Source organism: Anser brachyrhynchus (genome assembly GCF_964034855.1).
Source record: "Anser brachyrhynchus genome assembly, chromosome: 2".
Taxonomy (NCBI): Eukaryota; Metazoa; Chordata; class Aves; order Anseriformes; family Anatidae; genus Anser; species Anser brachyrhynchus.
In genome coordinates, this window is record NC_137695.1 from 136,915,759 (window position 1) to 136,942,682 (window position 26,924).

At 40.4% G+C, this 26,924-nt stretch overlaps 1 protein-coding gene across 1 annotated transcript; it reads right to left on the reverse strand.

The window, feature by feature from the left end:
* On the reverse strand, positions 1-24,340 carry VIRMA (vir like m6A methyltransferase associated). The gene is made up of 24 exons (XM_080580602.1): positions 23,575-24,340; positions 21,013-21,128; positions 20,686-20,772; positions 20,258-20,306; positions 19,431-19,599; positions 18,431-18,553; positions 17,614-17,898; positions 15,741-16,893; positions 14,276-14,767; positions 13,399-13,553; positions 11,907-11,989; positions 10,899-10,992; positions 10,208-10,752; positions 9,391-9,626; positions 8,630-8,882; positions 7,142-7,359; positions 5,443-5,575; positions 4,474-4,626; positions 3,925-4,085; positions 3,567-3,663; positions 2,334-2,500; positions 1,839-2,170; positions 793-936; positions 1-345 (listed from the first exon to the last, which is right to left on the reverse strand). Exons 1-24 carry the CDS (start codon positions 23,635-23,637, stop codon positions 188-190), a joined length of 5,466 nt encoding a protein of 1,821 aa, XP_080436728.1. The 5' UTR covers positions 23,638-24,340; the 3' UTR covers positions 1-187.
* Between the last annotated feature and the right edge of the window lie 2,584 nt (positions 24,341-26,924).

The window sequence follows — 26,924 nt, forward strand, 5'->3', positions numbered from 1 at the left end:
TACACAAAAAGTCTTGAATTTTATTGAAATTTCAAGTCTTGTATCAAACAAAAACTTTTCTTCAGACAAAAATATTCTCTTGGTGTCCTCCAGATCCCACCAACTCTGAATTGGTCCTTTAGTGCCTCCGTTTTCTTTGTCATCTCACAGAAGTCCACAAGGTTGGGCTGTTCCGTTAGGTCTCATTTTATCGCGTGAAGGAACGTACATGACGACCTCTTCCACTGCCTCCACTAACAAACTTTCCTCTTGAGCCACCACTGCTACTACTATTAGCACTTGTCCAAGATGGTCCAATTCCTCCCCGGCCTCTGGAAGCACGATCGCGAGGACTCGGTCGGTAGCCTTAAAGCAAAGAAAAGTATACTCAGTTGGAAAAAAAAAAAAGCCTAGGCGTAGCAGGTGCTGTGAAAGCATGAGAAACAAAATCAAGACGAGACACGAACCGGGTCTGTTTTCTCCTCTTAATTTTCACCTTTCTTTTAGGCAAGCACTTTTGTTTTGATTGGCTCTATAACTACTGCGTAGTTACGAAGACAACTGAACCGCAAAAAACCGATTGCAAAATTAAGGTTCTGCGCTCAAGCGTTCAATTCAGCAAGTCTTATGGATTACAGGACAGTTCTTAGGAAAGTACGGATTTGACAGTCTCAGTGACAACTGTTCATATATGCTTAAAGCATTTGCTGAATTTCAAGGTGTCTGCAGCATCCTTGCACGGTTTCATTTGTAAAGCAAAAATGAAATTCAAGGAATTTTCTATAGTTCGATGCCCATATGAATACCATGTACCTGCTGAACTTAATGGTCTCAGTGGTGGCAGTGGACCCCTGTTAAAATTGCTTTGACCACCTCTACTGTCATTGTAGGTTCCTCTGGGCGTACTCTGGGCGCTCCAACTTGAGCCTCGAGCGCCTTCACGGCGACTGTAATTTCCTAGATATGGGGAGAGAAAAAATGCACGCTCTTGAGCAAATCTCTCATTTTCTTCATTTTAATCTTTCACGATACTCAGGGTGGGTAAACAATATTTACATAATTCAGACAGATAAAACTACTCTGCATCAACATACCATCAGTATTTTAACTCACAGTGTAAGGTATTTTCTGTGCATAGTACAGTATCTACTTTTCAGACATGATCTCAAGTTTAAAAAAGAATCACATTATCTAGTGTACTAAGATAGACCCCTATACTTTAAGGTAAATAATCCTACACTTTACCTTAAAGTATCCATAGCACTGTTTGTAGTAAAGTAAATCCTAGTATTTATAACTTTTCTAAATTAAAATATTTTGTTTCCACTGTGCAGACTTGTCTTAATTGCCAGATGGAAAGGAAAGGAATGCAGCCTTCTCTGTATATGAAAGGAACTTGACACTCTGTAGCTAGAATCTCCAGGTTCAATCAAACTGCGCCTTGCTCTTGTCAGAATCTTCCATCCGTTTATTCAAGCCCCATTTAAATCCAGAGATGTATTTTGAGGTTTGATTTCAGGAACTACCCCATCAAAAATGTGAGAAAAGGCTTTGTATTTTTCTGACTGCATCTCTGAAACACTCCAACAGTTGCTATACACAGGACCATGACATCAGAAAGAAAACAGCTCTTTTTGTAAGAGAAAAGGGGAGAGGAGAGTTTAGTTCAATTCCACAGCACATGAGAGAACCCTTTTTTTTTTTTTTTTTTTTAGCACCAAACAACTTCTTTCCTTCCCAGATACACTGGGTCAAAAACATCACATGCTGGGGTGATTAATTGCTGGAAGACTGGGCTAGCATTACTGAAGCATTTTAAGCATTCATTTACTACAACTCTAATAAAAGAGCAAACGTACCTTTTGAAGCGGGTGGGGTAAAGAACCTGTTCTGACTGTGAAAAGCTCCCCGTCCTCCACGATTCCCTGAGAACCCACCACGTGAAGAAATTTTCTGTGACACTTTGGGTGGCCTTTTGGCTGGTGGTATCCCATCTGGAGTGACGACTTCTTTGCTCTCCGCAGCAACAAAATCATCCACGTGCATGGAGGGTGGTCTGCTGGTGTTCTGCTTCCTCTGACGGAAGATATCATGTGGTCGAATCCCTTGTCCAAATCCTCCCCTGCCTCTTCCTCTCGGTGGCGGCACGACATGAGCTCTCTTTGCAGGCTCTATGTATTCAGATTTTCCACTGCCGTGACAAACAATGTTTTTTTTTAGTTAACAGAAAAAAAATATTCTTACTGAAAGTCAAATATTCTTCATATTGGAAACATCATTTAAAAGGTATTCAATGTTTTGAGAATACACAAAACAGTGCTGAACATACTATTTACTCATTGAACTCATCTTACCTTGAAGTTATGAAGGTCTCATGCTTGTGCTTGCCAAGTTTGAAACCTTTTGTGGTTTTTGTCCGACCAGGGGATGACGGTTCTGACAAAAATGACCTCTCCAACTCAGCTTGCAAGTCAAAGTCACTGCAGCCCTTCTCTGACAGCTCGATTAAGTCAACTTTCACCTGCGGTAATAGAGGGTGGTTTTATCACAACAATCATCACTAGCACCTCTGAAGAAGAAAACATGCTGCACCAGGATGGATGAGATTCAGCAAGGGTCCCAAACCTACTCTGGAGGTCCTTCCTCTCCCTTTTGATGCAGTAGTGTGGCTCAAAAAAAAAAAAGCAGCAGAAATAAAACAAAAAGAGCAGCAGAACTGCAGCAAAATTGTCTTAAAGGTTCTAAGTTAAGGGCTAAACTTTCAAGTTTGAATGCCCGTCTTGTCACTAAATGACTTACAGTAGAGCACTCTTAAGCTACAATCCCATAAATTTATCAGTGCTGCTTTTATATGGGAATGAACAGTTTGGGTTTTGCTTAAAAATAAAACACAAGTGTCTTCGGAAGTGAATATTAAAAAGTAAAACTAAAAAAGAAGGAAGGCAATGAAGTCAACAGAAAGTAACCATTCCCCACATAAGAAGCTAAGCCATTAACGACAGCTTAGTTTATAAAGAGTTATTTTTAGTTGTTGTATATTTTTCAAAATTACATTTAAAGTTCATATTACAAAAATTATGTTTCAAGTACTGCGAAGACTCCTTGTGTATATAGTTTCTTCCATTTACTACTGTCTTTTTTTCCCCACTTTTGTCACATCAGAGCAAAGATTTTGAAACAAAGTATAGCTATCAGGCTGGTTGAACATCACTGCAAGGACAGAAGGTAAGCAAGAAAAAGAGAAGGTAAATCAGATTCCTTGTTTAAGCTTAACGCAAATTACTGAAAAGACCCAGCAGCAACACAAAAGCAGGTTAGGACTGATGCAGCAACTGCTCCTCTGATGGAGACGACTGCCTCCTATGTCAGGACACTGTGGAAGGTGCCAATTCTTTGTCCACTTCCACGTGAACTTGAAGGCGTTTGATGACAACCTTTAACAAATGCCAGCCCCCCTGTGTCTATGTCAATTTACAGGGGTGAGCAAAGGAAGCCAACCCACTCGGCCACATGAATCTCTGACGCTACTAGCTCAGGTTAACCCTGATTTTTAAATCCCCTTCAATAACATTAATGAAGGCCCTTACCATATCCAGATCAGTCTCTATTTCTTCAGCCTGAAAGGGTGAGAACCACATGGGCTTCAGCTGGTCGTCCATCACATCTGCCAACACGTACGTAGTCCTGCAATAAGACAGATGTCTGATGTCTAATGCCTACTGGATTATGAACTACGACCAAATGCAAGCATGTGCAGCACCACAGAAATACAGTGAAATATTGCTGCCTTATCCTTCATAGTTTTATGAAATTAAATACACTGGGACTAGTAGGGAGTAGCAACAGCTATTCTATTGAGATCCTGTTTGTAATATAAAATGCATAAATTATTGCATTCTATTAAATAAATTACAGGCTGTACGCCCACACATTTATCTGCTTTACCTGTTGTTAAACAAATTCTGAAGAGAGTCTGGTGCAGAAAGAATAGGCTCCACATCTTGGTCGCTCAGTGGACAAGAATCACCCGCCGATTCCAACATTTGCCTGACTCCAACGATGTTGTCCAGCAAGGATTCAAGGCCATCGTCTTCCTTAGAACGATCCTAAGTCAACGCATCAAGACAAAAATTTGTTCCCCTCCTCAAACAAATATTTTTTGTTAATTATTTAAAAAATACTACATGAAACAGGATTCCTTGTGCTTTATTACATTAACAACCTTCTCAGCAGTAGCCAGTGCTCTCTTGTGTGCATTTGCTGCCTTTTCTCACACAATTAGTTGTCTATGCTTTTACGGTGTGTAAATACTCTCAGCACAAGGGGATCCCAACCCTACCTGAAACTTCTTAAAACAGCAACAGCTATTACCAATTCTGCAAAGTATGCTACAGAAATGTGCATCCTTCTCATTAGGAAGTGATGGTCTATATTGTTCTAAAATCAGTCAGATACCAGATTGCAACATGAACCTGATTATCCAAATCTTTTTACCATAACATGTTTCTCCAGATCAAGTAATAGGTTCTCTGGGGTTTCCTCTTTGCTCTGCAGTAGATGTTTTAACTCCGCAGTGGTCAGACCCAGCGTTCTGCCTGGATGAGATCCATCTACTTCCATAAGGCTTCCGTCATCTCCACAGCATCCCTGGAAAACATGAGGGGTGGGAAATAAGTACAGTTAAATATTTATTATACTTCTGGATGGCAGACACCTTAGAATTCAAACATATTAGAGAAATGGAACAAAGCAAGAGTAATTTCTTCTGATTATTCTGCATATAACGCAAAACATTTTTAAATTAAGTACATTTCCACAGGCTAGTTCAAATGCTGCATCAAGATGAATCCAATCCTTTCCCATATAAGCTGAGGTTCGTATGAGAGAACTAACAATTATTTTAAACTTCTTTCTATACTACTTGTTAGTAGTTTTTGTATACTACTGCATTATATTTGGCATATTTTCCATGCTACATGTTGATACAGCTACTCTCTAACACATCCGCATCAAATCAGAACCTGGATGCAACAGCACACCATTCCCCTAGGAAAGCCAGTATAACTAATTCACAGTTTCACCAATTACATAAATATATTTTCTGCACAGAGCTAGCACTTGAAATGCTTGCTAGGGCCTTTTTTTTTTTATTGCCAGCGTGACTTCTTGAAATACTTCATTTGTAGCTTGAAAATAAATAACTGCACTTTTCTCCTAAAGAATCAATATGCCATTTTTTCCTACTGAAAGGAAGCTCTTATTTATTAAACATATGTTCTGCCCAGCTTTCACAGATTTCATTACAAAATGAAGATGGCACTAACGCTACTGATAGAAAAGCCATACGCAGCAATCTAAATAGTCATCTGCTTTTTGAGATCGTAGTTCCCAAATGCATCTCACCCTGCAATTTCAGAGAAATGCAGCTGAATTTGTCTAAGTATTCAATACATACTCACTCACCAGTGTATCCGAGTTTAGAAGCTGTCGCATAAAATCCAAGAAAGAAGAGGCTAGTTCACCTGTGTCTTTGCTGAAACTGGTGATTACTCGCTTTAATACAGTGTACAGAGCACTGCTGTGTTTTCTTAGAGAGCTGTTTTATCATAAATAGAGAAAAAACACTTTTAGTGCATACATTGTGACCACCCCGCTGTAACTTATCATAAGAAAACAACATACATTGCAAAATAAATTTGGTACATTTGATAATTATCAAGTTGGGTCTTGATTACAAAGCTGGAGCTCTCTCTCTATCCCACTGTTGTTCTCTCCAGGGCTGTGCGCAGGTATTTCAGCCTGCATGTACACAGCTACACACACTACAGCAGTATCTTGAAAACCTGCCTGAAATGGCATTTCCATCTTGTGAGGGAAAAGGCATAGGAGTACAGAAGCTTTTGCTCACACAAGTGCCTTATATATAAAGCAGGATTGTGCTTGCAGTTTCACTGCATCCCATGATGCCTAACTGCAGGAGCAAAACAAGAAACAATCAAAAACAAAAACCAGCACGGCCATGCACTGAAGCTGACAGATAGGCATTTGGGAGGCATAGAAACGACAGCATCTTTAACCTACTTATTTTTCATTTACAGGCTGTGTACCTTGTTCAAGTCTGAGCAGCAGAGCTCTGTAACATCCCTTAGAAGACTGTTTTGAGCAGTTTTTTATTGGCAAGGCTCCAGGTGCTACCTTTTTATTTTCAGGAACCTCACACCCTTCTTGCCTCTCTGCACCTCACTTTTGATAGGCAGAAACGGGTCCAAATATAGGACAGGGAAAAAAGTGTAAAAAAAACATAGTACTGTCCCTTGTATGTATACATTCTGTTCAAAAAAGAGAGGACTTAATAGAAGTCAAAAAAAATCCCCATTTCAAAAGCCCTGGTGGTCAAGACATTCCAGAGAAGGGCAAACTGAATTCCCTTAAAATAGAGGAAAAGATATACAACGCTTCAGTGCTTCAGACGATAGCTGTATCTATTGCTTTACTGAAAAGGAAAGGACACAAGCACTGTATCTCATTCTAATCCATTTCCCCCCATCTCAAGGTTGGAGGAAGACAAGCCTTTTTTCAATACTTATTTGCTTCTTAAAAGAAAGTGCTCCTGTGTGCCCACTACAGAAATGATGGGTAAATCTCAAGTGAAAAAGATAAAAAAACACATGAAAAATACACCTGAGTAAAACACTGAAGCTTCAAAAGAGAAGTGAAAGTTCAGGTGCCTTGTCTTCAGCATTTCCTGCTAAATACAGCGATCCCCCACTCAGTGTGCTGCATGCAACAGACTCCACTAAAAGATACTTATACTTTTTGTAAGGGAAGTGAAAAGAGCTTCAGCACTTTTTCTTCACAGTGACCAAGGAGTGAACTCAGTGTTTAGAAACTCTTTTATACCAGAAATATGATCACTTGGTTATTAAAAGTAAGCGTTCTTCCCAATGTTATTTTTCTGCATTTTTAAACAGTGAAGTCTTAAGGATTCTCACTAAACGTTGTCATTCTAGCACACTATTTTATATTCCCATATTATACCTGAGACTCCTAGACAGAGAAGCAAGACATTTATAAGACTTCTAAATCTTTCTAGACATCTGATTTCCCATTGCAGAAGTTTTTAACACCTTTAAGCTGTCAGAGATATCTTAAGATACCGTACCTCTTTAAGTGATAGAAGCCATAGTCGTGCTCTGTAAGGAACATCATTGTTCGGATACATGTCAGCAGACAACTGTAACTGCTCTCAGAATTGGTTAATGTTTCCATTAAGCAGTCACAAATTAACGGCATCAGATCCTTGTTTGGTAAGGAATTGGAAAGCTGCTCTAATTCAGACACAGAGCCTTCTGATGAACTTGGCAAAATGAGGGCAATATCCTACAAAAAGTAATTATTACACACAGGAAAATACACATAGCTGCGTTTGACATACCAGCAATAAGCATAAACCATACATTATGTCAGCAACACTAGGTTCTTTCACTACCCCTTTATCAGCTTATTCAAGCATTTGACATTATTACTGCGCAGCAAAACACTAATCCAGTGTATCCTTTTTAATTTGGTTCTGTCAAGGGTTACAAACCGTTACTGATTTTTAAAAACATAAAAGCTTCAAAGGATGAGAGGTGATGGCAAAGACAACTAAATGCCACAGAGTAACTGAATAGTATCTTAGCTTTGCATTCAGCTTCTTGCTTACTGAGTCAAACTGTCCCTCGATCTCAAAACATTCATCCAAATTCAGAGGTTTTAAGCAATACCTAGGAAGTTTAAGATCTACTATCCCCTTCATATTTTATGTGGCATAAAACAAGATCGACTTTCACAATGAATTTGCATAGGCAACGAGCTCTTGTTTATATGCAAATGGCTGTTTATATGCAAATGGAAAATGGCTGACTGATCTCTACCGACCAACAGCACTCAGCCATCATTTGTATAATGATGTATAAATGCACTAAACCAAAAAAATACATGCAAGCACTAAGACAGATAATGACATGCAAATATATGCATACAACTAACAAGAATACACCTGGGCTAGCCCATGAATCAGTTTTCAGGTAATATTTCTTACTCTGTTCTAGTAGACTGTGTGTTTTGTTGTAGTTTTCTTGTGTGATTTGTTGTGGTTTTTTGTTTTTTTGTTGTTGTTGTTGTTTTTTAAAGTGTCAGCAGCCTATCATACATATCTTCAGATTTGCAACATATGTTTAAGAGGTTTCAGACAGCTAAAACACAGATACTTATTCAACTGAGTAAGAGGTGAATAGTGACAGCACAAGTCTTGCCAGTGGCCCACGTTCTAGAATTTCCCCGTGAGGAGAAACAACATCCCTCAGCTAAGAGGACGGTCAGTCTGCGTGCCAGTCAGCTCTTGGTCTCTAATGAGCTACCAGAATAGTGCACACGGTGCAAAAGAGATGTCAAATTAAAATATTTATGTTCAAGAACAAAAAGCCTGGCAGCAAGTCTGTCAAAGCAGCCAACTATACACAAATTTTTACTTTTTGTATTTTGAAAGTGTTGATGGATTTTTTCCCCCTCAGGAAACAAACAAACAACCACAGGCACCTAAGAATAACTTGCTTTAATGTTTCTCCCAAAAGTGTCAACACACATTATGCATTAATGTATAAAATACCTGATCGCAGAGGGACTGCAGAAGAGAGGTTACATATTCAGCACTCTGTTGATGAGTGACGTTGTCGCCAGCTGACCGCATTAGAGCCAGGAGCTCCTGGAAAACTTCTGCATACTTTTCATCACCTTTAGTAGTTCCGTTGATAAGATGCAACATAGCCAATTTACAGGCTTTGTTTGAAGCCAGGGCATCCAATAAAGCAAGCAATCGAGTGGTTTGTCCAGTGTATTGTTTCTCTTTATCTTCTGTGTTGCTGAAAGGGTATCAATGCATGTTGAATACATAGGAAAAGCTGCTCAAAAATGATCTAAAGCTATAAAAATACTCATTACAGGAGTCATAATTCCACATTTTAAACAAACACCTGATGTATATAAACTTACACTTTCATGTACTTTTTAAAAGCTGTTTAACTTTCACTAAACGTCTTTCAGTTGCACCACAAATTAACTATGCATGTAACACACTATAGCATCTAATTATATGTAGATACATATGCTTTTACACAGTTATCTAATTATATGTGAATAAACAGGATTTTAAATAAACAATACTCGTTGCTTCAATGCTCTCCGACATGGTAGTCTTCAACTTCCTAAAGCAGTATCAGAACATGGCATATAGAACTGGACTGAGAATTCAGAAATACTACTTATGTTATGAACAGAATGAAAGTTTTTCTCCTGCTAAATCTACTGCACAGAACCTGGTCGAATTTAGTAGTCCATTAAAGAAATCTTTGCAATAAAAAGCCAAAATACCTTTGCAGGTCTTCTACGATCAGGTCCAATACAGTCCTCATGATAAGAAGAGCGGTAGGCGAAGCCAAGTCACACAGCTGAACACAAATACGTCTCAACATATGCTGAATAGGCTGGCAAGATGAACCAGAGAAGGATCTAACTATCTCTTGGATCAGTTTGGCTTGAACGTGAAGGTGCATGCTCCACAGCTTCCTGGTGTTAAGTGCCACTGAAATATCATGTGGCTCGATTACCTGCAGGAACAGAAGAACAGGAGGTTTTTCCTCTCAACTTTTATCATAAAAATTGAATTGTACCACAAGGTATAAACAAATAGTAAGCACTAATATTGCCCTCATCATAAACATGCAATGCCATTTTCATTAGTATCACTAAATGACAGGGCACAGTTCCACAAATTAGGTATTCCTAACTCCTTTGGGAGCATGGGTTGTGACATCTTTTACACTTAAAGATCACAAATTCGAGATCCATGCCTTAATAAACTGAATTTGGCATTCAGGGTTAAATTCAGAGGTTTCCTAGCCAACCATTTAAGTAATACAACGTAAATCTAGATAATCTGACAAGGGACAGAACAACAACATATAGCTTAACTTAAAAAAAAATCCTCCAAATAAGAATATTTGTTTTTTTTTTTTCCCCCATTAGAAACATATCTCCAAAGAATCTATGTCAATATAAATGCTTTAGAAAAATTTTAATCCACCCTTTCATGTATCTGTTCTTTCTACAGCTAAGAAAATGGTGAAAAATGGTCTAAAGGTTATGCATAATAAGAATTCTTCAAAAAGTAAATAAATCTAAGTTATACCTGAGTTGTCTGCATGGGCAGTGGAAGAGGCAACAGTTCTGAAAGAAGTATGAGTCCAGAGAAAAAACCCTCAGGAATTCTCAAAATTGAGGAGAGAACTTCCTTTAGCATTAAAGACCAAGTATTGTTTGCCAAAGTTTCTTCTGAAATTGTAAGTTTTTCATTAACGCCCTGCGTAAAAGTCAGTAAGATGTCAACAATGTCATTCTGAATTTTCTGCTCATCGCTATCTAAGCGGCCCGAGAGGGGGATAGAACACAGGAGCATGTGTAAAGAAACGAGCGCCGACGGAACGCGCATGTCCTTAAACTCAAACGATCCGCCCCGCAAGAGCTCTGTTAGCATGGTTTTAAGGAGTGTCAGCGTACAGCGGGCCATGGAAATAGTTGTAACTCTGTGAAGCGTGGTGCCCATGTTGACGTGGAGTCGCCAAGGCTGAATGAGGATGCTGTTCAGCTTCTGCAGGACCCGAATGAAGGTGTCCATTCCCTCGGAAGAGAAGAGCTGAATAACTGCAAGATTCCATTTCAGGTCTTTCTGTTGACCTGTACAGGAAAAAAAAAAAAAAAACAACCATCTCTGTATGCCTAATTCCTCCTGGGAAATCACAGTTACACTTGGGACATTTTTAAGTAAGAAACTCAGAAAATTAAGATTTCTGAGTTGAACGGTACAAAGACATTTACCATACCTTCTACCATAGGTGGTGGACATGCTACGTGACACAGAACACGAAGGGCTGTAGGAAGGCCAACTCCATCCGGGGTCATCAAACTGTCAATATTCTTAAAAACAAAATTTAAAAAATGAACATGCATTACAAGGAAGGACTTCATGACAAATATATTACTAGCTTAATATTCTGACTAGAATGAAAGAACAGCTATCAGATTGTTATATAAACCAAGATGCTTAACTACACAGACAAGCAAATTTAACATGACTTCCAGAAGACACATCTTAATGCCATTCTTTTTCCACTTTTTTGAAAAACAGGTCCACTACACACTAATTCTGATAATCTGCAGCTATACAAAGAGCTCTAAAGAGACTACAGGACCAATGTATCAACAAGTCCACTAGAACAAGCCTTGGAAAATTAGTTACGGACAAAATACAATTAGTGTTTAAAATTTATAAATATATTATATACCTACAAACATAAACACACATTTATACCTTTATCATTCACTGACTAATATCAGCCTCTATTGAAGGGAATGGAAGTATTTCAGTGGTATCTATTGAAGCAAAGAAGTATCCTCTGGGAGCTAACTTCAGGAGAAAACAGCTGGAAGCCCCTTTCAGATGTTCTGTTGAAAAAGTATCCTGTATTCGGCCTTGCTGCCTGCTCAATACAGTTGGAAGAGCAACTTGTCTCTGCCTGAAGAATTACTCCCCAGGATCTGGCAGCTGAGAACTCAAGCTCCTACGCTGATCCCTCTTCAGGCTAATAATCTCTTGGCCCTAGGTTCCCAGGGGGTTCCGCTAGGTTTTGTACTCAGTTACCTGCAGGTTTTTTTTCAACATATATAACTGAGAGCAAGAGCTGGCTTAGATTGTAAGCTTTAATAAAAACATGTATTTTACATAATACTTTTAAATGTTAGTACGTACGTAATATAAAATATCAAATGACAAAAAAGCATAAGCCTACAGAGCACAACTAAAAGATAGCATCTATCTGTATTTTACTAACCTGTTTGATATATTCAATGAGATTTGGAATACAATTTATTTCAAATCTAAGATTTTTCAAAGGTTCAAGCCACTTGCTGAGCTCTGCAGGGAGAAAAAAAGATTACCTATAGTTAATCAAATAACTTGTCAGGGCATCTATGAACATAAAACCTTAAGCACTTAATTTACACAAAGGGTACTAAGTCCAAGTGCGAAATCCATGAGGCAAACATCGTACCTGTAGCCAGTTGAAAATCATCAACAAAAGCAAGACTTTAGAACAGTTATGTATATGGACAAAATTTTGCTCAACTCAACTTGAACTCTCAATTTTCAGCTTATTATGTGTGTTATTTATAATTAAACATTTTCTAAAAGACAGTAAGGGCCCCACTGTCAGATAAATAAAAAGCCATTAAGAACAAGGACGCATTCCCCTAAGGTTATACATAGTAGGTTATTACAAACTGAAAATGAACATCCTATTAAATGCCCAAACGTAGCCAGTATCTGCACCAGTAAGACTTATCCTCTCTGGAAGTCTTTAGACATTAACAGATTCTCTCTCAGTCCAGAATAATCTGAATGTCCCAATCCTTGGGAGAAGAGATTTCAAGTTTCAAAACCCATTATTTCTGAAAATAGGTAGAATAATCAGAAGGTTCAAAGGTTGAATGGCTACGAATTGACTACTGTTCTCAGATTGATTTCATGATCTGTTTTAATAAACTAGTTCCCCTTCTCATGGAATAGTCTGATCAGATAAGATGAAAAGATATAAAAGAATGACAGAAGGAGAAATTAAACTAAATTTTTGAAGAATTCTGATTTCTGTTGGAGCGTTAAAGTTTTGGGAGAAATTGCTGGCACACGTACACACATCAGTTAAGCAGTGCAGAGCACAACCCTGCAGCTTCAGGCTCAGGTGCCAGAATGGTCTCCAGCAGGCTCTCTCCAATCTCCTCCATTCCAAATGATCTGGGTCTGACATGCGAGTCAACACAAACGAAGGAATATCCCAAGGCACAATTTAGAAGTCAAAAGATTTACTAACAGAGACCTGACCATTCCATGCCAGTTGGCCCAGCTGCCAAAAAACAGTCCCAGGAATATTTATTAGTATATATACACATAAGCCTACATCACCAAGAAAAAGAAAAGAAAAGAGTCTGCTCGCTAACTAGTTAGCCCATTTTTACTGAAATTTGCTCTCCTAAGTTATTTTCAACACAGAAATAATTTCAAACTTCCTGTAATTATCCAAAATTCATGGTAGTTATTATTGCTTGAAAAATAGTTTAACTATACAGAATTTCCTACTTAACTCTCATTAACAGGGGGGAAAAAAATTACACATCATCTCTGTGACTCAACTAATCAGATGCAGCTGGAAAAGGAATTTCATTATATACATTATCCAAACCAGATGATTGTGAAGTACCAATTACCCACATATAAAAGGTTTCTTCCATACATTCAAACAATTCAGTTGATAATGACACACGCTGTACCTTGCAATTTGGTGTTATTTTCGTCTGCCTTACAAAGCTTCAGCAAAGGCGCCGAGTGCTGCTCCAGCATTTGGACATCACTAGAAGACTGAACCACCAGCAAAACAAGGATGCAGGCATAATTGTAAGCAACTGACTTCTTAGACTTCGAGTCTCTGGAACAACGATAAGAACTTCCTTTAGATCTCAGCTAATGCAACTGGGTATTTCTTTCTCTGACCCCTAAAAATCTACCTACAGAACTTTAACCTTCAGTAAGGCTTTCTCCATATGATTATTAAAAAAAAATCTCCCGTGCTTTGTGAAAAGAGAAAGCTTTCATTTACGTTTACTTTATCATCCACAAAAGAGACCTGAGAATACTGACTAGAGTCAACTAGCCAACAGATCTTTTTCCCATAACTTTGTTTCCATTTTTAAAATCTTGTTTTAAAAGCACTGCTATCTGAAACAGTAAGACTGCTCGTCCAGAAAAAAAATAATGTTTTTAAACACATATAAGAACTTTGTAAACTGAGAGATTCCCACCTCTGAGGAGAGCGCAGAATCCGGTTTCCCCAGCCAAATCTTCTGCTCTTTTCAAGGTGAAATCTTACACTTCAATGAAAAATGCCTACCAACTGATTTTTTTTTTTTTCATATAAACCAATGTCTGACCTATATCACAACACCTTTGTGGATGACCCCCCCAAATTCTGGGCATTAAGTAGTTGATCACAACTGACAGGCCTGATTTTCAATAACATTGTCCTACTCAAGATATTTTCAAAAAGATCATGGTCTAAAAGAACACAAACTCTTTTAGATATACTGAATCATTTTTTAAAAGGTAGATACTTTTAAATGTAAGAACCTAAAGAATGCAAATATAAATTACCCTAAAGCTTCTTTGGAATAGTACTCCATTAAAGTAATAAGACTTTGGAGGTTTTTCTCCAGACTGAAGACATGAGCCACAGCAGATCTTCCCACAGGGTTAAAGGTGATCAAGTAAAGGTTGTGAAGTGTTCCCAACAGATCCGAGTGGTCGGTTTCCTCGCTGGCTGTGCACCGCTGAAAGTGGCAAAACAATTCTGAAATGCACTGTAACGTCTGCGTCGAATGCAGGAGCCACAGGGCAAAGGTGTCCTCGTTTGCACCATCTGACTGGAGACCTTCCTCTTGATCCGGATCGGAAAACTGACAAAGTGCTCTTATCAACAAGTTCGTCGCTTCGTACTCGGAAATAAAGAAGAGGAGACCCTTCTGGGACTGCGCCAGGAAACGCAAGAGGTCTCGGATAGCTTGGAGCACACCCGGATGCACACCTGTCACTGGAATAGACAGTAGCAAAGTGATGCATTCCAAGAAATGGTGACTGTGAAGATACCTGAAAAAAAGTACATGAAAATAATCAGTAATATTACAATCATCTGCCATAACAGTACAATAATAGAATATAAAATTAACTCAGTACTTACTGCTCTGTGGATGATGAGAAATGACTAATTATGAAGTAGTACAAAACTTTAAGCATACATAACACAGTTGCTGGAATATTTACAGGAAATAAATCCCTAAATATAAAGTACTGATTACCAAAACCAAGTATCTGCCCCACAAAAACCACACCCTATCTCTTATTAAATTTGCTGCATTTGAACCATCATTAAGAGAGCATTTAAAACATTTAATGCAGTAAGAAACTAATCATTACCACATATGTAGGAGGCGATTTGAAGACTCCTTACAGATACTTCCGTGTAGCTGTGACCGTACACTGTTACTATCAAAGAAAACTGTTAGCATTTAGAGAAACACTTTCTAGCCTGAAACTTGCTAACAGAGAAATAACCCAGGGAATCCTTTAAATGGCTGAACGAAGACAGGCCTCAACTCGTCTGCCCACGTTCTGGCACACTGAGCTCGCTGACAGAACAGCACGCTGGCTTGTCTTTTGCCAGCTCAGCACATAGAGGTAATTCCAGACTCCTTTCATCCTTATGCATAGACACGTTCCTAGACGATAAAGGGAAGACGCTTTACATCCATAACAGCTTTCAAATACACACTTGTGCAGCACCCAGCACAACCATCCAGGTCTACAAATGCAACTGAGGAGCTAGCACACTACCAGCAGCGGCAAGAGGTTAACTTTTTGTTACGCACCTGGTAGGCGTGACCAGAAGCTAACAATATAGCAAGTATATTAACTATCAAACTCTCTCAAAACAATCCAGAAACTTCCAACAAATACAGAGTAAAACATCTAGAAAAGCATCAGTCAACAATGCCATCCCTAAAAATATCTGTATTGAGCTGTAGGAAATACATTCTGAGACGTGAGCGTGCAAGAACCATACCTAAACAGGACAGGGTAAGGATCATCCCTTTCTGGAGGGCCTGTAATGCGTGCCATCGTTGGGAAAGATTTCACGGGTGGCTGAATCATTGTATGAGGAGCAGTTTCCATCAAATGGAAGATTTCTTCAAGAAGACTAACAAGTTTTTCCACCTCTCCTTCGCTTATATTAGAAGATTCCAAAAGGTGATCCATATCCATAGGAGCCTCCACATCGTTCTCATATTCTTGGTTGGTTCTGTCAAGTCCTGCCAAGTCCTGGTCCTGTTCTGTCTCCGTGTGATTAGGAAGAGGAGGAGTGCTCTCGGCTAACTGATCGACCACCTTTTTAATATCCGACAGAATCTCATAGAAGTGACATTTCTGGAGGATTGCAGAGCCAGCAGTGACTACTCTCACCGTCTGGTCTAACAGAATGAGTTCAAGGAGTTTCTGATAACCACTTTTTTCATGTACGTCTACGCCACCTCTTAGAAACATTTCCATTCCCTCAGTCGTACTAATAACACTATCCAAAGCTTTAAAAGCATTAAGCTTAAGGGAGGACGATACATGGTCTGCAAACAACAGTTCAAACAATACATTAATAACTCCCGCCTGCAAGAGTGCCATTATTCCTTGAGTCCCACATTCTCCTAATGATGATACCAGTTTTGTCCCAGCTTTGAGTTGCCGGACATTCAAAGCGATGGGCTGCTTGAGAGCTACCTGAAGGTTTAAAGCTTGCAGGGTCCAGTCTACCAGCTGAGTAATATAGTCCTGCTTTGTGTCTTTAACCTGCAGATAGCTCAATCCTTTTACTATTAAACTCGGAATTTCTTCTAATGCAGTCACCCACTTTGCACCCCTTTCCTCTTGATACAATTCCAGCAGTTCAGTTAATTTAACGGAGGCTTCCACTGCCCCTGAATTTTCTTTTTCTGGGTCTTGGTCCTTTATTTTTGCAACTTCATTCTCAAATACAGTCTTGTAAGGGCAGCTGAAGTACAAAAGAGGTCCAAGCTCCCTTTCAAAAGGTTCATATGTCACAGGAGGCACAGATGCCAGATCCTCAGGAGTGTACTCAATATCAAAGCTTGGATACTTAAATGTTTCACGTTCCAGATCAGCAATTCCATCTTCATCACTTGAAATCTGCTCATATCCATCATCTCCTAAAAAGGAAAGGATTCGGTTATGGAATAAAATTAATTACGGATAATCCAGTTCATAAATGCTGAGAGGCTGCTCAAACTAAATAAAAAAACTATTTAATACAAATACTATTGGTTAGAAAACAATCATACGCTACCATCCAAAAGCCTTTCTCTCCCCAGCTCTAAGTGAAAGCCCCAGCCAACAGAATATTTTTTGTGACAGGGGAAACACTTAGAAAAACGAAAACATTAAAATATATAAAACAAAACGTTACTATAAAAATATTGTCCAGTTTTCTTCTTATGATTGTATCTATCATTGAACATCTAGCTTGAGATTTTGCACAGGCATCAGCAGGAACTTTGAATAATTCAAGATGGCAACTACTGACATTATTACACAAACAATTCTGTTAACTAATAATTTGCTTCACAGCTTTCCTACTTCTTTAAATAATCAGATAACAAGATCCAATGTTCATTCTTACCTATAAGATCTGTGTTTTCCTGTTTTTTATAGAAAGCAACAGGAAGATTTACTATAAGAGAATAAATATTCCTCAGCAAAATACTGTTCTCCTCAAGAGATGTCAGAAGTATATATAAGGAACACAATGGTGCAGTGACCATTGCAGAATGAGACCCAATTCTCTACACTCCTAGTCACTGTAATAGTACTGCCATCAAAATTTTAAAAAGTAAATGGTTTTTTCCTCAGCTTTTTGTAACTTCACTTACCTTCACCTTCCTCCTCCTCTTCGCCATCTTCTTCATCTTCGTCTTCATCTTCTTCTTCCTCTTCCTCATCAGGAATGCTCTCTACTGTATGCCCATCGTCTTCTTCCTCATCCTCCTCCTCCTCAACATCCACATCTTCTTCATCATCTCCTTCCTCTGGTTGATCTTCTTCCACTTCTCCCTCATCAGAATACTGGCTTTCTTGATGAATGGATGTTCTATCAGGAGAAATGGGCTCGAAGTAATCCTCCCTGTGGTCCACATCATCTTCTTTTTCTCCAACCACTAAAAAACAATATACAGAGTTTAAGAAATTAGAGTACTTCTGTGAAACTGAATGCTCAGTAACGTTTTAGAATTTTGCATTACACTTTGTGGAGGTGCAAAAGAACATCTTGAAGAAAATCTTCAAATGTTTTGGCAGAACACAAGCAACAATCACTTAGTTCAGCAAGACCGTATAGAATTCTGTAAAGAGTTCTCAGTGCTTTATAGATTCCAGAGGACTCAGCAGAAACTGCAAACAGTGATGGAGGGGAAGGACCACACATAACAGAGGCAACAAAAATTTTATAAAATACGAGCAGTATGATCAAGCAGCGTAATGATCAATGTTAACTGAATATATAGATTAATTACTGATATTCTTAAACCTACTAATTTTTAAATTGATACAATTTAACATATCCAACATATTTTCTTTCAAATCCCTTCCCTAAAATAGAATCTGTCCAGCAGAGTAACAGCAGACAGGAAACTTCACAATTCTGACTCCACTAAGCAGTGGTGCAGCAGATGAAACACAGCCTGGTTCTACCTGACACTGGCATAGGTTCATCCTCATCATCATCAGGAGGCGGCGGCCCTGGAGGTGTCCTTGGTCCCCTAGGTTGTGGTCTTGGAGGACTGCCATTAAACTGGTCTTCTTTCTCTCCATCAGCTTTGTTTATTAAGAAAATAAAAGCTTGCATTTAATAGAATTGCAGGAATAGAAACAATACATTTTAGGTTTTTAGTGCTATAACACCTTCTTTTCCCAGCTGTTATTTAATCTGTATTTTACCTCTGCAGTACATGAGGCTGTTTTCTGAAATCACTTTTGATATAAACAATAGCCTTGCTTATTGATGTAGTTCTTAACACTACAGATGTTTTTAAACATAATAATGATTAAAATTAACATGGTTAATTGCCATTTTTTTGGCTCTAATGCTATGTAACAAGACTGTTCCATTATCAGTAACAACAGAAGCTACTTTAAAAAAAGGAGGGGGGATTATATTTTAATCTACTACTCTCTTGTACAATAAAAACCATTCAACTTTTGTAGCACAATACCTGTACCTTGAAAAACTTTAAATCTAAACCCGTAAGTCAGGTAGAAATCTGCTCATGAATTCCATTCATGGCTATTCTAATACCAAGGCAAAGCAAACACTTTTCTGCAGTGTACTGTTACATACAAGCCACAGAAGGAAAGCTAATTACAGCTGTGAATTTTTCTTTTTATTAATACTTTTCTAACCTTATTTTTTGTATTATAATCATATAAAATTAATGAGTTCATACAGGTCACTGAACTTTGGCGATCCTAAGTAATTTGCAATAGAACAATTAATCTACTCTCAAAAAAGCACTAGAAAAGAATCTACTCAAAATCATTCAGCATAAATCTAAAAGAAAATACAAGAATATGGACACAAACAAAGCTAGAAAAATAAGGCCAGTGAAATCTCAAACGTTAAAGAACTGTCTTTTCAAATGCCATAATGTAATTTTGATTTAAAAAAAAAAAAACTACATCTCACAAGGCTTACCATGTTTTGGGTTTCTTTTCAAACCAGGCTGTTGCTGGGGAGGAGGCGGCGGAGGTGGAGGCGGAGGAGGTGATTCTCTGTCATGACTGATTACTCTGTCAACTGAGCCATATATTGCCAAAGTCAGACAGTTGTACCATCCTCTTAGAACCAATCCATCTGTGTTGACCTGTGTTTTTTTTTTTAAAGGAAAGAAAAAGCACTTAAAAACAACACGAGAAAACTTCAAAATAGTTATTTTTATATCGTTGTATCAGTATGTGCATAAAGGCAAGAATGGAGAACTGAACATTAAAGTATCCTTCTTAGTTTTCAAAACGCAGGTTAGAAAACTTTAAATATCAAATCATTACAATCAATAAGTAATCTTTCTCTAAAGAGTATTCAATTACTTGCAGTATGTCGCCTAACTAATACAGCTTACATGCTTATATTATACACCCAGTTAGTGAACAAAAACATTACCATAGGTCACAATCATTTGATCATACTGATCAGAATGAAATAAACCTAAACAGAACTGAAGAGGATGTGCTTCGTTGTGGCCTGCAGCCGTAACATTCTGATTCATCTTTGCTCATAAGTAATGGATACTTCTGGCAATCTCAATTAGAATTGTAAAGCAATCAAGTCTCCCACAACTCATGTAATTTATATAGCGTCTATAACACAGACTCTAAAGTCGTATGTATCTGAACTACACGCAGATTTCAGAGTAAGAAATTAAACAATAAACATTTTACTCAGTTCCAACACACCACACATTACCGTGCTTATACACAAGTGACAGACATGTAGAAAAGGAGGTTTAAATGGTATTGCATTACCTTTGCGTTGGGTCTGAAAATAATTGAAGTATTTTCATCATATTCGAGGCTGTTAAGTAAAATACACAAAATTATTTTCCATTAATATAAAACATGTTTACAGAAACTGCCAATAATAAAATACTGAACAAATACACGCTCCTAAAAACAAGAGTGAAGAACCACTTCTTTTCACATTTCCTCAATACATTCGGGCTCTGTAAGCCTAAAAATAACAGAATTGTCTCATCTTTGAGGCACAAACCTCTGTCCTCCCATACAAACTGGAGCAAAAGGGCAAGGAGAACACAAACTAGCAAAAGGCAGACCAAACGAGAAAAGTACAAGAGATACAGATTTTCTGTTGTACATGTTCTGCATTCAAAACTTCTCAAGAAGAAAAAGAAAGGTAGCTAATGAAGCCAAGAAGTAATTGTGAAAGTACTTACCTCCCCAGCCTATCAAAAACCGGGGCACTTGGCTTGCTGACATTGTTGAAAAACAAGTCCAGTTGAAATGTATGTGGGGATGTCTCTCTGGAAACAGAACAAAGGCAAAAATTAAACCCATCAAGCTCCTTGTCAGAGTAAGTATGCCTAACAAGGAAAGAGCTCTAAATTTTACTGTTTAAATGGTTCCCCAAAATAATTACAAGAGCAGCAGACACACAAATGCATTTTACCTTTTTAGACAGGAAGTTCTATGGAAATACACAAGCTGAAGGAAAACTAATAGGAAGGTGTTCCTGAATCAGGCACCCAGTACCTTTCACTTACCCATAAGCCCTACTGTCAGGCAAACTTGTGTGAGCTCTCACTCCGGGAGGAATGACACGTACTTCATTTATGTAAACCACGCATGGAAAACGAACTACATCTATATTGGTACTTTGCTACAAAACAAAGAAGAAAGAAAAACGATGAAATGTAAAATGGAAGCAACGTAACATACTCGTATATTCTTTATTAAGCAAACTAAGGCTGCAATCATAATAATTATAGAATTCAATTCTGCAAAATGTTAAACACTGTTAAACAGAAGAGATTTTTAAATGATCTTCTGGCAGTTATTTAAATATTTGACACTTTTTTATAGGCAACATTACAGGTTTATTTACATAATCAGTTATTTATGAGAATCTTTTAAACAGGAACAGTTTTTCTTCAACAGAAGGTAAAAGAGAAAAACTGAAACTTAAATTATTAAAAGAAAGACTAAGTATACAGTTCCCTTTTAAATAAACCATATCAAGTTTATTATGTAAAAAAAAACACGCGTGTTCTAATGTTAAAGATATGGGAATGTTAAATTTCAAACCTAGTATTAGTAATAATTGTGATACTATAAATCTGTTTTGCTAAACCTGTACAAAAAAAAAACGTGACATTTATATACCAATTCTGCAACATTTGAAAACCTTTTGAAACTGAGATTTCTGTTTAAAACACAGAAACAGCAAATGTAAAGACATCTTATGCCTCAGCACTCCTAAAAGCCTGAGCAAACTAGGAAGTAATCACAAGGTCACTGTGACTTCCTGTGTAGTAACCACCAAACAATTAATGCTGAAAGTCTCCTCTCACTAAATTCATTTTATTAGGTATATAACGTATATGTCCAACCTTAAACATAAAGACTTTCTCAAACAGAAGCTCAGAATCACGCTTCTCAGCTTCCAGCCAGCAAATTGGATTAGCAAAGACTGCACTAGCAAAACAGCAACAACAAAAAAAAAAAACCTGTCTACCAACATAAGTAAAAAATGAAAATTAAAGAAGTTATCTTCAGTAAAAAGTTACATAACCTTCACCGTGATTACGAAGCAAAAGAAACTCCAAAGTTACCAGCACGAAGCAAGAAGGTACTAAGATTTTTAGAAAGCTAACAACTTAAGAAATAGTCACAAGTAAAGTTTTAAGAGGAACATGTAAGTGTGTGCTGTATGACACATATTGCTATAATTTACAAAAAAATATCTGTGCCTGCATCTTTTAGTGCACAAATACAGTATCTTGTCCCAGGGGCTGAGGCGTCCAGTCAGGAAGGCAGAACAAAAGGAGCCTGTGACAGGAGGCACAACTTCATTAAAGGAATGGGGTGACTGTAACCCCTGCGGAGCGATGGCTGTGGGAGCTCTCTGCTGTGCCTTTTACAAACGTACACAGCCTGTAGGACTCAAACTTCGAAGGAAGGCTGCTGCTAAGGAGGCTGTGGCCCCAGCAGCACAGCCCAGGGACAGACTTGTGGTTAAAGGATCCTGGACTATGCCTTGTCTGCCACGCAGCAACCTCATCACAACACAACTGAATCCAATTTCCTTTTTCTCCAGACCATCTATATATAAAAAAAATGTATGGTGGAACTGCCCAACCGACATTAAACTATACAGCTAAGCCAAATAAATAATTTTATTAGAAAACTAAGCGGTACGTCTCAAGAAGTGCAAGTTCCAAAGCAAGACTCACGATCCATTTAGCTGGAGAATTATTCTAACGTGAAGGTGGCTTTTCTGCCATACGTAAACTGTTTTGTTTTTAATAAAAACTCAGTGTGGTTCTGGTTATGAAAAAGTCATCGGCAAGACTGAAAGTGCCAGAAAACAGCCTACAAAGTTAAAAAGTGTCCAATAAAAGCATGCACTGTGCTGGAGAAGATGAGGAAGGGCTACTGTGTCCTACCCAGTGCTGTCTTAAACTGCAGAATTAAAAATACATTTAGTGATCCATGAATGTGGCACTAGAAAGGACTTCAGAATAACTTCTGGTTTGTTTTTAATCATAGCATTAGCTCCAAATACTTTGTTTTCATCCTTGTACCTGTCCATGCATGGAGCTTCCTTCACGTTATGCTATACTTTACATTTCCCACCTTCATAGTCCCCTTTCTCCCTTCTGAAGGGGGAGGAGGACCAGGCCTCGGGCAACCCCGTTTAACACAGCATCTTCAAGGATGCTCATGCTCCCTGTAGCAAAGTATTTACTCGCTTTGAATATTAGTTATTGAGCCTCACTCAAAGTGAAGTATTTGTAAAACCTCCCATTGCTGAACCTAGGTCGAAACGCTCGTTTTGCTTCCTATGCATAAAGCTCAGGGGTCCCCAAACGCTCCGTAAAGCTCCGGGAAGCAGCAGCAGCTCCTCCCGGCTCCTTCTCCCGCAGCCCCAGCACACGGAGCCCCCCGGACCCCCGTCCCCTTCCCCTCTCCTCCCTTACCCCCAGTCCCGAGCCGCCGGCCGGGAGGAGGCTGAGGAACCCCCCTCTCGGCGGGACCCTACCCCGGGGCCGCTCCTTCGCCCCTTCCCTCTCTGCCAAGCGGGCGGCCGGGCCCCGCCGCCTTACCTCGGCGCTCTGGTGCTTGAAGGTATCGAGGAAGAGGAGCTCGGTGGCGGTGTCCACCGCCATCTTAGCTGCGGCGGGCGGGGAGCGCTTCCGGCGGCCGGGCGAGCGCTTCCCAGGGCAGGGGCCGCCGGGGCCGGGGCGGCCGTCATGGCCGTGACACGGCAGCTGCAGCCCCACGGGGAAAGAGCTGGGTGTCTGAAGTGTAGCCCCGGCTCCGCAGCAGCTGAAGCCCTCAGTGTGTCCCCTCACAAGTCCCCACCGTTCCCCGGAGCTGCTCTCAGCGAGCTGCGTGGGGCTGCACGAGTTTGGTGTTTAACAGCAAAGACCCGTGGTCTTTTAGGGGGAGTCTAGGAAATGCAGCATCTCCGGACTGCCACCATGTTTCCCTCAGTGGTGCTAATTGTGCCTCATTAGCTCTGCCTTGTGTTTGGAACAGCTTCTTGACGAAATAAGCCTTCTTGTGTGCACACCAAGAACTGACAAGTCTCTTTACTTTAGTAACTAAGCTTGCTGCTCTCTCGGCACCCCACAGTTTCACTTGGCACTGGAGGTTGCAGGCCTCTAGGTCGGACCTCATACGAAAACATTGCATCAGTTCAAGCAAGGGTGTGGTTCTGTGTCTCCCATTTTCCACGCTGAAACTAGTTCAGGAAGGTTGGTCCCCACGCCACGTGCTGGGAGCTGGGTCACAACACGCAGCTCCACAACCAGTTCTGTTGGTACCGCTGGAGACGGGGCTTGTGGCACTGCTGAATCCATTGAAATCGTACTACTGCCTCCCCATACTACTTCAACAGGTGTGCTTAAAATACTGCAAATCCTTTTGCAGAAGCATCACAGAATTTGAGGATCAAGGGCTCTCATACACAATACTGGCAGAAGGTTGGCCAGCTTTCAATCTTGCCCTGAGCTGGGACCCTCCCTTGCCCTGACGGACAAACAGATATAAACTCCTAAAGTGAAATACAACATTCTCATATGCGTATAAAAACAAAAACCTGAGTTTGTATATATTTTGCTGAAGTAATGCAATGCCTCACAGATGCTCATGACACTTGCCACGGCTTATTTTGGTTATGTTTATAGGCCCTGTTTAGACTTTTACACATGAAGATGTTTCGTAGGTGTACTCCAAGCATGGCACTGTGGTCCATGCCACAGTCAGGTGGCTTCTCCGGGACAGCCTGGGTCAGTATCACAAAACCCAAGAGTGATACAGGAAGCCATGGTGGGAGATCCAGCACACAGAGTCCCACGGAAAGGATACCAGAGTTGCAGGTGGTCTTATGAATGAAGACCCTCCTGTTGAGTAATAGAGCAGGGTAGGATGTGCAGAACTCACTGGGTTGTAGGAAAGCCTTGGAGAAAGTGGGATGTGCAGATTAACAAAAGAAACTAGGAAGAAGGGGATCAATGGGTGAGAGGGAAGAAGCTTTGGGAACACAGGTAATAAAAAAGTGGGTAGATAGGTAGGTCTCTTGCTGCGGTCAGGGAGGCGGAGTTAAACCCAGCTTCTCAGCAGGAAGGAAGATGTGAATAGTTTCAGAAATGCCTTGAAACAGAAAGTGGTACAAAGCAACGTCCGGGGGGAAACAGAACTAATACAGAAAGGGTAAATCAGGGAGATTAGCAAAGGGGCTGAAAGTGAGACAGATGGTGGGAAGGCAGACAACAGACGGCATGCGAGAGGAGAGAAATACAGCAGCAAGGTGCTGGGAGGAACCTTAGGAGGTCGTCGTGCCCCAAAGCATCCTAGTACATTCCTGTAGGTAATAACACTGATGTCGTCTGGAGGATGACACTTCATGCATGGACTATGCTTAACCAGGCCTGGGGATAACGCACAGCCAGGGAGAAGCAACCAGAATGCCAGGAGCCCGGGCAGCAAAACATGGGAACCCGACCGACTGGTGCATGCTGTCAGACCGGATACTGAAGGCATAAAAGAGGCAGGGTGGAACGGGAACCGTGGCTGGGAAACAGGCATTTTAGGGAATGCGTTACCCAAGAAAAAGAAAAAGAAAGGGTAATGCCACTACAGGAGCAATTAGTGGTAAGTGGCTTCAAAAATTAACAAATAAATAAAATACTGATTAATCAAGAACCCAGAAGACATAATGGGAAATAAAAATACTTTTAGGGTATCGTATAAAAAGGTTACTGTATGCAGTGGTAGCCTGCTGTAGTAGTAAGGTGAGGAGTCTGAGGTTTCTAGGTGGAAAGCTGAAAGACAAATCCACAGAGAAAATGGGGGGCTCCGACCCTCCTGCAGCTGGGGCACCATCACCTCATGTCCCTGATGTCAGATTAGCACAGCACATTTCTGCCACCTCTTTTAAACCCATAGGAATTTGTTTCAGTGACTGCCATTATCCAAATCTTACACCAAAAAGGTCGAAAATGATTCCAGCCAGCTTTCCACCACACGGAGGTTGTTTAGTGAAGCCCATAAACCGTGGAGCAGGGCCCTGGTGACAGTCCCTGCAAGGAGCACGCTCCACAGCCCCACAAAGTGCATCAGGATCAGGCCACCCAGCTGTGCCTGAACATTTGGGGGCTGCCAGGATCCCAAACCCCAGGGTGCTTCTGAAATGTGTCCTGAGCCCTGCTGCCAAAGCAACAAACATGCACGGGGTAGTAGGAGATGGTGCGGGCTGCAGACCTGCACCACAGCAGGAGCAGCGATGAAGAAAAGGATGATGTGAGCTATCATCTCGGTAAATATTTTGGGAAGGGGCATCACAACGAAGCTGGAAACACAAAACTAGGATGTTAAAGAAGTAGGGGATTTCACTGAGGAAAGTTAGCGTTACTTGTTTACCCCACATTCGGGGACCTTGTCATAATGGAAAATCGCTTTCTGATCAACACGCGTTTAAAACATAAATTTCACAGTGAAAAAAAAAAATAAGAAGAAAGAAGGAAAAGAGGAGGTTGTCACAAGGAACAAAACCACCTCTGCCCAAGTACGGTGGAGGGAAGGCTGCGTGAGGGAAGGCTGCGTGAGGGAAGGCTGCGTGAGGGAAGGCTGCGTGACCATGACAAACCCGCTCGGGGCTCCCCTGGGGAGCTGCTCCCGGCTTTATGTGGTGCCCCGGGGGGGTCCCCGCTCGGGTATGGGGTCGTGGGGTTGCGGGGCAGGGGAGCTGCGGGGTCGTGAGGCAGGGGGTCCCTCCAGGAGCCAGCAGCCCCCCCGCCGCCCCGGCAGCGAGGCGCAGCACTCCGACGGCGGCACGAGCAGGACGAGCACCCCACGGCGAACCCGGGGCTGCCGTTTCGGGAGCGGGGGGTTGCTCCCCAGGGCCCCCCCGCCCCCCCCCGGGGGAGAAGCGAGGCCCCGAGCGCCGCGC

Excerpts from the sequence above, each read along its gene's own strand:
- VIRMA (XM_080580602.1), bottom strand. The coding sequence starts at position 23,637 with ATGGCGGTGGACACCGCCACCGAGCTCCTCTTCCTCGATACCTTCAAG. Across the intron at positions 13,554-14,275 it reads TATTCCAAAGAAGCTTTAGG|AGACTCGAAGTCTAAGAAGT; the intron begins GTAATTTATATT and ends TCGTTGTTCCAG. Across the intron at positions 3,664-3,924 it reads CAGAATTTGTTTAACAACAG|GACTACGTACGTGTTGGCAG; the intron begins GTAAAGCAGATA and ends GTCTTATTGCAG.